Source organism: Anolis carolinensis, chromosome 3, assembly GCF_035594765.1.
Source record: "Anolis carolinensis isolate JA03-04 chromosome 3, rAnoCar3.1.pri, whole genome shotgun sequence".
In the NCBI taxonomy this organism is placed as follows: Eukaryota; Metazoa; Chordata; class Lepidosauria; order Squamata; family Dactyloidae; genus Anolis; species Anolis carolinensis.
This window is the reverse complement of record NC_085843.1, coordinates 238692123-238705802: the sequence shown is the minus strand read 5'-3', so window position 1 is coordinate 238705802 and position 13680 is coordinate 238692123. Positions and strand designations below refer to the sequence as shown.

The 13680-nt window shown below is 38.3% G+C and overlaps 1 protein-coding gene across 1 annotated transcript in view; it reads right to left on the bottom strand.

Moving 5' to 3' along the window:
* The window catches only part of vps8 (VPS8 subunit of CORVET complex), a 146099-nt gene that overhangs the window by 85600 nt on the left and 46819 nt on the right, over positions 1–13680 (bottom strand). The window contains exons 21-26 of the mRNA XM_062976463.1: positions 11858–11904; positions 11110–11332; positions 8440–8529; positions 6525–6576; positions 5614–5656; positions 1781–1853 (exon numbers count right to left, since the gene is read on the bottom strand). Coding sequence (XP_062832533.1) covers positions 1781–1853; positions 5614–5656; positions 6525–6576; positions 8440–8529; positions 11110–11332; positions 11858–11904 — 528 coding nt within the window. The remainder of the gene's footprint in view (positions 1–1780; positions 1854–5613; positions 5657–6524; positions 6577–8439; positions 8530–11109; positions 11333–11857; positions 11905–13680) is intronic.

The following is a 13680-nucleotide window of genomic DNA, read 5'->3' as shown; positions in this document are numbered from 1 at the left end:
AATTGGAACAGCCCCGGTCTATGATTTTGAATCATGTGATTTTAATGTTTAGGTGTTTTAATTCTTGTCCTAATGTCCAAATGTTGTTTATATTCCATGTTTAATGGTCTTATTGGTTTTAATACATAGTTATATGTTTTGTATATACTATTTGGTTTTACACATATGTTAGGCATTGAATTTTGCCATTATTATGTTTTAAACCACTTTGAGACCCCCCCCCCCCAGGGGTGAAAAAAGCTGTATATAAATACAATAAGTAAATAAATAAATAGCAAAAGAACATGTCAGACCTGTGAGGAAACTCCAGTATAATGTGCATATTGACAATACAGTAGAGTCTCACTTATCCAAGCCTCGCTTATCCAAGCCTCTGGATTATCCAAGCCATTTTTGTAGTCAATGTTTTCAATATATCGTGATATTTTGGAGCTAAATTCATAAATACAGTAATTACAACGTAACATTACTACGTATTGAACTACTTTTTCTGCCAAATTTGTTGTATAACATGATGTTTTGGTGCTTAATTTGTAAAATCATAATCTAATTTGATGTTTAATAGGCTTTTCCTTAATCCCTCCTTATTATCCAAGATATTCACTTATCCAAGCTCCTGCCGGCCTGTTTAGCTTGGATAAGTGAGACTCTACTGTATTAAGATTTGTTCTGTCCATTGTGTAGAATACAAGGACCACATTCTAAGATATCAAGGATACCTGTGTAGGAATCTCAAGTTAATCCAATGCATGTCTATGGAATGCTAGAATCAAAAGTGAAATAGTTTAATGGTGTTCAGTCCTATTTCCAGTTTCATGTAACTCCAGTCCAGCAGGGAACAGAATGCTTGCTGGTATGAGGGTCTTACTATATTCCTCATCTCTCAATGAAATGAAACCCAAATGTGTGCAAATACATGTTTCTCTCCTTCCCACTATTGACTCTCCATGCCACCCGAAATATCACTTCTTGACCTTCTGTGTGTATCTTCCTCCTTGTATATAAGTTTGAAATGAAACTCTTTTGATCAAATACCTATTTTTCTTACATTCCTTTGCCATGGATCATGTACACTGAGAACACTATATAAATAAAATTTTAAGTAAATCCTTGATAAGCATTAAAAAATTAACATAGCTGTTAGCCTGTACAGCTATCCAAAATGAATAAAACCAGATAAAGAATGTATTAAATTCCTAAGATGACTATTTCTCAATTAAAAGGCAGTGAGGGAAGAAAAAGCTCTGGGGCAATTATAATTTTGTGTGGAAGATGAGCAAAAACCTACTTTTACCCCAGACGATAGCAATTTCTTATCAAATATCTGCAAAGCAACTGCTAATTACAGGAGACTCATCATTCCTATTATTGTTATGTTCTACAGAGAAATAAGTGTCCGGGACAGAATAATCGGTCACCAATAATGTGTTTTATTTCTGTGAATCTTAAAGAGCAAGACACAAATGGGACACAAAAGATTAAACTACCCTGTTGCATCTTTATTTGCTTTTTTCCTTTTTTGTATCCTATTTTCTACAGGGATTCTTGTGCTTGTACAGACATCCAAATATGAATTCAAAAGCAAATAGAAATATCTTGATTTATTGTCTTGAGTTATTGCTGGCCAAAGTGAGTAATTACGGTTAAAAAACAGTAAAAAAAGGGGGGACACCAATAGCAAATTACGCTTTTGGAAGTATATTTACACCTTATCAAATACATCTGCATGAACAAAGACCACTTTTTTAAAAAAAGGCATTTTTCTCTGGTAAAAACCCACCTGATTTTTAACCAAAGGTACCAAATTTTCAGAAATATTGCCCAGTGGATAAGCTCGGCCTGCTAAACAGCAACTGTAAGGAAAAAGAAATAAAAGTTAAGATATTGTACTGTAAGGAACACTTGATTTTTTTTTTGTATCAGGAGCAACTTGAGAAACTGCAAGTAACTTCTGGTGTGAGAGAATTGGCCATCTGTAAGGATGTTGCCCAGGGGACGCCCAGGTGTTTGACGTTTTACCATCCTTGTGGAAGGCTTCTCTCGTGTCCCCACATGGGGAGCTCATCTGCGTTCTCCCCAAATTCGAACCGGCAACTTTCAGGAGAGCAACCCAACCTTTTTACTGGATATGTTGTTGTGTGTCTTGTATGTATTTTCTTTTGTTTTATTGTAATTGCTTGGGCTTGGCCCCATGTTAGCCGCCCTGAATCCCTTCGGGGAGATGGAGGCAGGGTTCAAAAATAAAATGATGATGATGATGATGATGATGATGATTATTATTATTATTATTATTAACTTTCAAGTCAGCAGTCCTCTCGGCACAAGAGTTTAACCCATTGCGCCACTGGGGTCTCCGGAACACTTGATACATTTATAGTCACCATTTTGAATATTTATAAGCACTCCTTCTGTAGTGCTTCTGGATAGATTTATCCATCCATGACTTGAAAATATTTTTTTAAATCCAAAAAAAGCACACCTTGATTTTACCATTTTATATAAGGGCCACCATTTTACTACCTCACTATATATGATTGGATAGAGGAATCCACAGATTTTGTATCCACATGGAGTATTCCATAAAATCCAGATATTTTTCCCATTATCTATATTGCATGAAATTTAACATGCACTGCTTTGATAAAACAATGCACTTGCAAACTAGAATTGCACAAACAAATAAGACTTCAGTATAAGATGGAGACACAAGCAACTCTACCATTTTGGCATAGGAAGCGTAAAGAAACACAAATACTTAGTGAAACAGAATTATTTGATCAAGTTAACACTCACAGAGATTTGAGACTTGAAGCTGAGAAGCAGTTTGCTGGCTGCAGGCCCAAAAGTGTACCTTGTATACTGCTCAGATGAAATCTTTGAGTAAAAATAGCCTAGTATTATTAGGATCTTACTGACCATGTCCTGTCACTCTATATTCTACTCAATGTGATGTACAGCTTTTTGTGCACAGTGCTAAAAATACAGAAGGGTCAACTTCCATTTTTTTTATGAACTGCTACCTTCATTACCAGTTTTGTAAGGGATGTCAGGGATATGACATCTGGGTATTACTGCTTTCAGCTCTGAGCAGATGGATCTGTGGGTGGAGGTGATTAATACCTCTGAGAAATCATGGACAGATCATTTTCTGGTTGGTGTCAACATCACTACTATGATCTGTCCCTGCAGGGGTGGTAGTCCACCCTTAAAATCCTTGGATACTTTTATGGCTAGTATCATGAATGATCCTGCCAAAGCCCTTGTCAGTAGATGGTATCAAGACACACAACAGGTCCCGAGCATCCTTTCCGATCTATCACTAATTAGGTTTTCTTGGTAAACAGGAGACATCAGAGAGCTGGAGCAGTAAGTACATCAACTGGTGGAAAAATCTTGACTTACATCTGACATGGCACAACATAGATAACATCTTTGTTCATATAAGGTGGCAATACATGCAGTAGAAAAAGCCTTCTCTGCACTCATTGCATCTGTGAATTCATATTTAGCTGTGCGTTAAAGGAGTGTGAGGGATCTAACTCAGGCACCTTTCCTCCAAATCCAGTTGTGTAGCCTTCTGACATTTGCTTTGATGCCCTTAACAATAATCTTACAGATAAAATCTCTCAGATAAGAACTGACTTAGATGCCATCGTTACAACAGGCACTAATAACTCTGTTGTCCAGCAACTCCAAGCAGGATTACACTAAATCATTTTCAGCTGGTAAGTAACATAGATGTGGACAAACAGCTAGGATTTATTTTATTTTTTCGTGTCAGGAGCAACCGGAGTTGCTTCTGGAGTGAGAGAATTGGCCGTCTGCAAGGACGTTGCCCAGGGGACGCCCGGATGTTTTGATGTTTTTACCATCCTTGTGGGAGGCTTCTCTCATGTCCCCACATGGAGCTGGAGCTGATAGAGGGAGCTCATCCACACTCTCCCCAGGTGGGATTCGAACCTGGCAGCTTTCAGGTCAGCAACCCAACCTTCAAGTCACTTAGCCCACTACGCCATCTGGGGGCTCCAACTGCTAGGATGAGTAAGGAGGACAACCTGAACCCATAATCCCTTTCATTTTTGGCTGGCTGTGCAAGGGGACACAGATTTCAAAGCAATGTAATTGACCCATCTCTCAAGGAGAAACCATCTGAATTTTAACACCAGTAATTAATGTTCTTTCATTTGGGGAGGGGTGGGACGGGGTGGGGGTAGGCTGATTGAGTTGATCTTCCAGTTCCAGGCATATTGGATAATTCATATATTTTATTCTAGACTCATTTAAAATCAGTTTCAGAGCAGAATACAGAATAGAGACAATTATGATGGTCTTGGTGGTGGATGATTTTTACTAGAGCATAAACAGGCGGAGTGTGTCCTGGCTGGTGATTTTTGATCTCTCAGTGGCATTTGATCTTTCGGGAATATTTAAGGGGTTTGGAAACTGGAGACACCAAGCTTCTGGTCCTATGTCTTGGATAGGCTCCAGATGGAGGTGGTTGAGATAGCTACTCCATAAATAAAGGAGCTATTAGATGACATACTAAAAGTGCCACTCTATCCCCAGTGCTGTTTAACATCTACATGAAATTACTAAGAAGCAAATATAGCTTCAGCCAAGGACAGTGAGCGAATATCTGGAAGAGATAATGGATTGAATGAGGAAAAACTGAGTATGATTACAGAGAAGACTGACATACCTACTATTAAGGGTCCTAACCTGAAGTTGGAGGTGTGTCAACCAGTCCTGAATGGGGCTGTGTTCCCTATGTTATGTATCTACTTATTGTTGTATTTTAATCTATTGTGAAAGTTGTGTAAGAAACAAATATTATTAATGAAAGCTCCTCTACCCCCCGCCTCAAAAAAAAGTGATTCGACAAAGATCTACTGATCACTACACAGAAATATAACTTTCCACTAATATATTAGACAACTGCTGAATTACATGAATCATAGATTGCCATCAAGCAAATTAAAATTAATTATAGCTACGCAAAGTAAGTCATCTGGGACCGAAATCTTATGCTCCAACTTTAAAAAACTGACCTAGGTCATTATTCTTCCAGGGATTCTATAGCTGCTACAGAGATTCTATAGCTGCTTACAGTAGCGCTGGTGTATTTTACCCAATAAAGGACACAGAAGTGGTAAGGGCGTAGGCAGAAAGAAGTGAAACAGAGTCCTATACCACCGACCCCTCTCACAGACTATACTAGTTCTTCCACAGGAAACACAGAAAGCTTAGCAAACCAATGGTCTATCTACCTCAGTTTTGCTTGCTAGTGTAAGTTAAAACATTCATGCTGCAGATACTGAATAAACAAGGGAATCACTGCCCACACTTTGGCCCACTCAACCCACTCTGGAGAAGAGACTCAAAACTAAACTCTGCAGCAATACTGGTACATGTATAATACATTATCATGTCAAGGACTCTAGTATTTGAATATAGTGTACAATATAGGGTTTCTTCTCTGGTTGCCTGTTATACACACTTAGTGGTAGGACTTAAGATGGATGGACACGGCTTAGAAGAAGCATATTACAGTCTGGGCAAGAACACTTCTAGTAAAATAATTACTATTGGGGAAGTCCTGGGGTAGTAGCATACCTTATATAGACAAGAAGCTTGTTGCCCATAATTACTTGCTCATCTAAAAAAAAAAAAAAGAAAGGGAAAAATGTTGTAATTATCTGGTGTAATGAACAGTCAGATCTACTATAAGAGCAATATTTTTCTGTACATCTTTTATGAATGATCCCATTTAGGCATTAACACAGATTTACTTACAATAATAGTATGGCACCCTCTCAATTCCACCTTGTTCCCAACTTAACAGACTGATTTTATTCAAATCCTGAATACTTAAGTTCATGAAAAATACCTACATTTCAAGTGAGGCTGCAATGCTAAACACCGAGTGCTACTAATTACTGTGCCATTAGTGAGGAGCAGATGCTATATAAAACAGAAATCACATTGTATCTGCTCACAGGGCTTAGACACCAAAAATACAATCCTGTTTTCTACAAAATATCTGAGAAAAAAAGAGAAAAAAATCCAATTTCCTTTTGCTTGAGACAGAATATAGGAAACTGCCATATGCAGACCATTGGTCCATCTACTTCAGAAGAACTGACAATGGTTTTCCAGGATTTTCAATTCACCACTTGCCTAACAGTAGTAAGGTAGAGAAAAGCAGTATAGCATCACTCTACATATGACCTAGATCCTAGACACATGCAAAGCGTTTTCACTAAGAAAGATTACCACAAGTGAACCAGGTGTCTCAGATGGAACAAAACAATTAATAGTGAGTATAGGGTGACATAGAAACTAGGAAAGATTTCACAGACTAAACAACCTTTCCCAAAAGTACTCAAAATATCTGCATAACAGGAAAACATCTCAACAAATAGTACATCAAATACACCTTATCATCATCTATGTTTATTTATGCTCTGCTTTTTCTCTCATATGGAGACTCAAAGCGGCTTACATTAAACTCTTGTATACCATACCTGAGAGGGACTTTCCAGCACTGAGTGGATGGGCAATGACTTTGAATAATTTCTGTAACAAAATGGAAGGTGTGGGTGAAACATGAAAAGTTAACATACTAGAAGCTACTAGACTTCAATTCTCATCATCCCTCTCCATCAACACTGCTGACTAGGATTGATACGAACTACAGACCAACAATATCTGGAAAGCAATATGCACCCCATCTCTAAACTAAATGAAAAGGATAATTAGTGACTACTTAAATGGCATCACCACATGAAAAAGATATTCTTATTTTCCACCAAGACAAGAAGTGATGATTTTCTTCTTTGATGAGATAAAACACTTTTATGTCTAACAAAATGTCAATCCAATTAGAAGCTGGTAGTTGGCATTATGGATGTGTTGCTATTTTTACATGACTCTCCCTCAAACCAAGTCTTAAATATCAAGTTAAAAGTTGACCTTGTCGCCTATGCTGCTCACAGTGGCAGCTTTCAGCTGAGTCATACAGATATCATCTTTTTAATAGTCTGACAATAGTTCTCAGCAGAGAAGTAACTTGCATCTGTACCCACACAGTTTAAAATAATTTGCAACTGATGAGAAAGAACAAAGTTAACCGTGACTGAAGTTTTTCCAAGGACCTCTTACTTTGTGGAGAAAAGAAATCTCAATGGGATATTGTATTTTTTTGGGTGCATATAACAAGATTTGATCATGCAACCAGAACTGAGAATGCATGTGTTCTATTTTAATTAAAAGTGAGGAAGCTTTGATCCAGAGGCTCAAATAAAGAGAATTTAGCCCAGATGACTCATTACTTCTTCCTAGTAATAAGGAGGAAAGGTGTTCAAGAACCCAAAACCATAATAAAATTGAGACTTCTACAGAGTAACAAAAGACTAGTTCACTATGTGATGTTTTGTGGGTAGTGTCATCATAAAACTTCACATACTTAAGACCTTTTAAGAAAAAAATGTATATAAGTTGCTCACATATCCTCATCACTAATGATAACTTTACAAAGTGATTTACATTCTATTCTGCATAAGAAAATGGTTTCTAGTTGTTAACAAAATTATTGTCCATTTTTTCCTGAAACATATTCATCATTTTAAGCTATACTGTGAGCAGCTGAAGTTGCTAACATCCTTATTAAATTGGTGTCAATCCTAGACTTTAAGCGCTTGCAAACTGACAAATACAGAAGTTTTAAGTATCTAAAACATCATATTGTCAAAAGCTTTCATGGCCGGAATCATTGGGTTGCTGTGAGTTTTCAGGGCTGTATGACCATGTTCCAGAAGCATTATCTCCTGATGTTTCACCCACATCTATATCAGGCATCCTTCGAGGTTCTTGAGGTCTGTTGGAAACTAGGCAAGTGGGGTTTATATATCTGTGAAATGTCCAGAGTGGGAGAAAGAACTCTTGTCTGCTTGGGGCAAGTGTGAATGTTCCAATTGGCCACCTTGCATTGAATGGCCTTGCAGCTTCAAAGCCTGGCTGCTTCCTGCCTGGGGCAATCCTTCGTTGGGAAGTGTTAGCCGATCCTGATTGATTCATGTCTAGAATTCCTTTGTTTTCTGAGTGTTGTTCTTTATTTACTGTCCTGATTTTAGAGGGTTTTTTTAAATACTGGTAGCCAGATTTTGTTCATTTTGATAGTTTCCTCCTTTCTTTTGAAAATGTCCATATTGCTTGTGGATTTCAATAGCTTCTCTGTGTAGAAAATGGTTGCTCTGTGTAGTTCTCTGTAGAAAACAGAGACTGATTGATTCCAGACATGAATCAATCAGGGCTAGATAACACCTGTGCAGTCGTGGGCTCCATATGAATGGTAAATCTGGTGTTATTTGAATACAGTTCTGGTTCTAAAGTAATGATTGGCACACAAAATAGTTAGCCTATGGCTTCACACTTCCTTACCTCCATTGGAGTAATAAAATCATTCATTCCACTGTTGTAGACATAGATCATGGCATCATACAAATGGTTTTCCCAACACATGAGGACAACCTAAGAACAACAAAAAAGCTTGGGACTTAAACATTTGTTAAAAACTGTGAAGACCATCATGTTTTCTGATTGCATACTCTACTGATCTTAACTTGGGAATAATATACACGGAGCTGAATTTTTTTTCTTAGTCCAACAATAGATAATTTGTAAATCATACTTAATCTTTTTGCACAGATCATAGGATTATTTAAAGCCTACTTTTTAAAAAGACTCTAGCCCCCATCACTGCAAAGATAAGTTAAATTAGAGTACTTTTATGTAACTGGGAGGGGGATAATGACCATTATCGGTTTTATGTTCTGCTTCAACCTATATTCTGATACATTCAGTATGATTTTTAACATACTTCCAACCTGACAAAAATGTCTCCGCCATCGTGTTCTCCCTGTTTCGTGTAACAACAGCCCTTCTAAATACTTCTTAAATCTATCTTGCTTCTGAGAGGGAGCATTTTAAAAGGCATAACTGAATGATTCAGTGTCCTCATGTCACAATGTTTAGTTACAAGACTTTGTTAATACACAGAGCTTTCTTTAACACTTTGATGTTTCAGAAGAACATGACACTTTTAGTCAAAAATAGTTATTTTATCTAAAATATTTATATTCTTTCCAGATCAGAAATGTTCAAGGCCTCCAAGAAACAAAAAGAATGGCATGTTTTGTTTACAGAGCAAGTAAGACTGAAGTGGGGGAAAGCAAAGATACAGTATCCCAAAATGCAAGTACAGTAGTACTAAAATGAATTCAGATGACATATTAAATGACTGAAGCCAGGACTTTGCATATGTGGACCTTGGCATCCTTTTGTGACCCCAAGGTCTCTTCTAGGGACAGAAAATTGGTCAGTGGTTTTCAACCTGGGGTCCCCAGATGTTTTTGGCCTACAACTCCCAGAAATCCCAGCAAGTTTACCAGCTGTTAGGATTTCTGGGAGTTGAAGGCCAAAAACATCTGGGGACCCCAGGTTGAGAACCACTGCCATAGACAAAAAGACACATCTACAGCGGCATGGGAAGGACACAAGGCTCCAAACCAGGCAAACTAGGCTGGAGAGGGGGCTTCACAGATGGCACAACACAAGAGCCAGCAGATATTTGAGAGAAGGAGAACTATAGAAAAGGTCTCAGACCCCTTCTACACTGCCATATAATCCAGATTATCAAAGCAGATAATTATATAGAAGGGGCCTCAGAGAACAATCAGGGACACTCACATGGGAAGAGTCTTAATTTAAAATGTCTAAGTCCAACTATATATGGTTCTTTGGAGGTAATGAAGAGCTTTTAGACTGAAGGAGTATGCCACCCCTACTAAGTATAATATCTGCCATTTCCACTTAGCATGCCTGAATGCTTGACTGATCTTGCCCCTATATTCTTTAGCAAACCAAAATGTTGAGAAAGTCTTCAATTTCTCACTATTTCTCACTAGACAGTTTCAAACAAGAGCTAGAAAACAATCTCTTGAGGCTGCTTTACCTTCTGTACTAAGTAGGGGATTGGACAAGACTGTCTACAAAACCTCCTCCATTGCTAGGATTCTAAAATGTTCATCTTGGCTGGACTGAATTTGAACCAGTTTGAGTATGTTTAAGGCAATCTACGAGTCAGTCCTCCATGCATTGGATTCTATATCCTTAGGCTCCATTCAAGCATTACTCCCAAGGCATGGAGGCAGGTCATGTCTGGAGGTTATCCCAAACAGTTAAACGTAAATGTAAATATCCTTTTTTCGGATATCAGCCAGCAAGCCAACACCTTAAATCATGAAACAGCTTCCTGTAATCTACACAGATGCTCGCAGGAACACCTCAGAGTCCAAAAGTGGAAGGCTAAAACATGGAACACAATCAGATGAGAATTTCCCCCCTGGGCACAGAGAAGACTGGGTGACTTGGAAGGCATTGAACTGACTGCGTTCTGGCACCACGAGATGCACAGCCAACTTTAAGAAATGGGGCCACAAAGTGGAGTCCATGACATGAGAGCTTAGAGATAAACAAACCGCAAACCACTTACTACAATGCAGCATCAGCCCCACCACATGCACAGTGGAGGACCTCCTTGCAGCAACACCAGAAGCACTCCAAGTGGCCAGTTTCTTGTCAAGGGAAATCTAGTATAATGTCAAGTTTTTACCTTGTGTGGTTTTTTTAAATGCATTGTAACTGTCCTCTCAGTTTGCTTCTGATACGATAAATAAATAATTTGTGAATAGCACAGAATTCTGCAAGTGTAATAATAGCAGAATAATATGTTATTCATAGGTAATTTGATCTGTTTGGAATCCAGATAATGCTTAGTGCCCTCCAGGGCTACTCTAACAACCATAATGTATTCTACAGTAAGAACTGAAATTAATCAAGATAATTATATATGCAAGATAATTGCTTGTAGGTGATGCAAGAGTCTTGTTTCCTTCAGAACACTTGCGTATTAGGAAGCACAGAAAACTACTCAAAACAATGCAAAATAAAACTCAACCCACGAAGAGAGGCAGGTAAGAAATAAAATAATACAGTAATAATAATTAAATAGGAAGAATCAATTAGTGCCAGTAGTTAAAGATTCATTACCTGCTGTATATCTAGACTGGTAACATCCATATGCACAATGCAAGCCTCCATGTTTGCCATTAAATTCTTATCTTGAAAGTGCAGCAGCAAATCCTTCATAATTTGAGCTGTCATGCCCACCAACTTATCGCTTATAATGTAAGGTTCAAGGCACTCCAAGAAGACACCCTTCGCCACAGAGTTTTCTGCCATCTTGTCATACATTTGACTAAACAATAGGTCCCTAGAAGGGAGGCAAGAAGTGATTAGCAGATAGGTTACAGAGACAGAATAAATTATTGAGCTAACTATAACCATAATTAAATGCTAATATAGAAAGGGAAATGATATGGGAAGAATCTAGTGGCATATTGAAGACTGACTAATTTTATTACAGCACGAGTTGTCATGGATTTAAAGCCACTTTTTCATCTGCAATGATGGCCTAAGATTTCTTAATTTCCAAATATACTACTCAGAGAACAATACTTTCTATGTTCAGACTCAAATTCTACAGTGTGGCTTTCACAGGATCTCATTTAGTTACTCGCCATTTTGGAAACTAAGCAGTTTGCGAATGCATCAGTGTGGTACCGGATTAATCATATAGAACGTGGCTTCTCTAGGGCCATGTATTCCATAACTGTCAGCTGTTAGATCTGACTTTTCCTCTGAGACACCTGCTGTGGGCAGCCTAGAATAGTAGGACCAGCATTGGTTCCCCCAGTGCGGTATATATGGCATATTCAATTGGTAGACTTTAACTTACATCCGCTGAAGCAGCAGGCAGTAATCAACAATGACAGGGACCATATCCTGTGGAAGAACCATAATGAAAGGATCATATCACCAGTAATTCACAAATACAGCTGAATATATTATTACAGGTTAAATATATTATTACTCTTTTCCAGAATTCCAAAAAATATACAAACCCAAAATTGTCCACATTGGTGGCTGAGATAGTGACACCTTTGCTTACTGATAGTTCAATGTACATCAGTGGTTCCCAACCAGTGGTCCATGAACCACCAGTGGTCCCCAAGAACTAAAATATGGTTCATGGCCTCACAGTTACTACACTGTTGCAACGAGAGCGACTGGTCTCACAAAGCCCTCTTATAGTGCCGAGGCAATGGGGATGTCAGGAGGGGAGAAGCTGACTACTCACAAAAGGCGCAATAACAGGCCTCCTGACTGCTGCTTCTCCGACTCCTCCGTCCTTCTGAGCGGAGCCGTTCTATATAGCGCTTGGAAGCAGGGGCACCTTAGTGTCTTCCTTTTTAGGCCTGTTCCTGGGGTTATTTGGGGTGCTGATTCAGAAAATTGGATAGACCACATCAGCTCTAGATTATTAAATTTGGTTTTTTTTTGTGGGCGAGCAGATGGCGATTACTGGATGGCATATGTTCTGTATCAGAAACTAGAACTGATGTGGTCTATCCAATGCAATTTTCTGAATCAGCACCCCAAATAACCAAGTTGACCAAAAACTGATTTGTAACCCTTTTGGTACTAATGTTGGAGAGTGGTCTCTGGTCAAAGTGGTCCCTGGTCAAAAAATGTTTGGGAATCACTGATGTCTGCAAACTTTATTTCATGCTCAAAATCATTAAAAATGTTGTGTCTTGGTTGAGAGATAAAAGCAGGATACAACAACAGCAACAACAACAACAAGAACAACAACAACAACATACTTCCAAGCTAAGTTTATGAAAAGTATATGAAATATAAATGAATTCCTTGTTTAGGTTTCAGTTCAATCTACAGGATGTAACATTATGTAAGAATATGCAAATACAAGTACAAGCAGTTTCCTAGTTAGAGAAATCTGACTTACGAACGAGACTTAGTTAAGAACAGGGGTGAGACAACAGGAAGTGAGAGAAATCTACTCCTTTGAAGGGAAATTCACTCCTGAAAGACTTGTTAGGGGGGAAAGGTATCTTCACTGAAGCGTTAACACCAATCCTTGTTTCCACAAAAAGCCAAATTTTTCAAAATCCAATTATCACAGGGACAGAAAGTGAAGTGAAATCTGAACAGGGGCACAGTCAGGGGCACAAAACAAACACCACAGGAGTGTTAACCCTGCCCTATATTATCCAAAGTGTTTGTGTGTGTGTGTGTGGTTATAGTTACAATTAAAAAATATACCTGTTCTGACTTGCAAACAAATTCAGCTAAAGAACAAACCTACAGAATCTTGTTCATAACTTGGGGATTGTTACCAATTTTTTAATAAATCCAAAATATTTCTGGTCCCATATATTTTAAATAAAGGATGCTCAATCTCTACTGCTATAGTATGTTTCTTCAAAAGACTTTCTAGTCTTAGATCAAACCTGCGATCTTAATAAATTATTCTTTGCACATTATCCCCAGGATAGAAAAGACTGCTAGGACTTTCCATGAACTTTTTTTTTAGTAGTCTGAGGTGGTAAAAATTAGATGAGCTCTACCTTCCTTTTCCATTCCATGCCCCAAACCCTAACTGTCAAACAGATGAATATTGAATGAAATAAAAGCATCTCCAACATCTTGCTGCCAGCTCCTGGCATCTGTCCCCTGAGGTGACTGCCAGAATCTCCC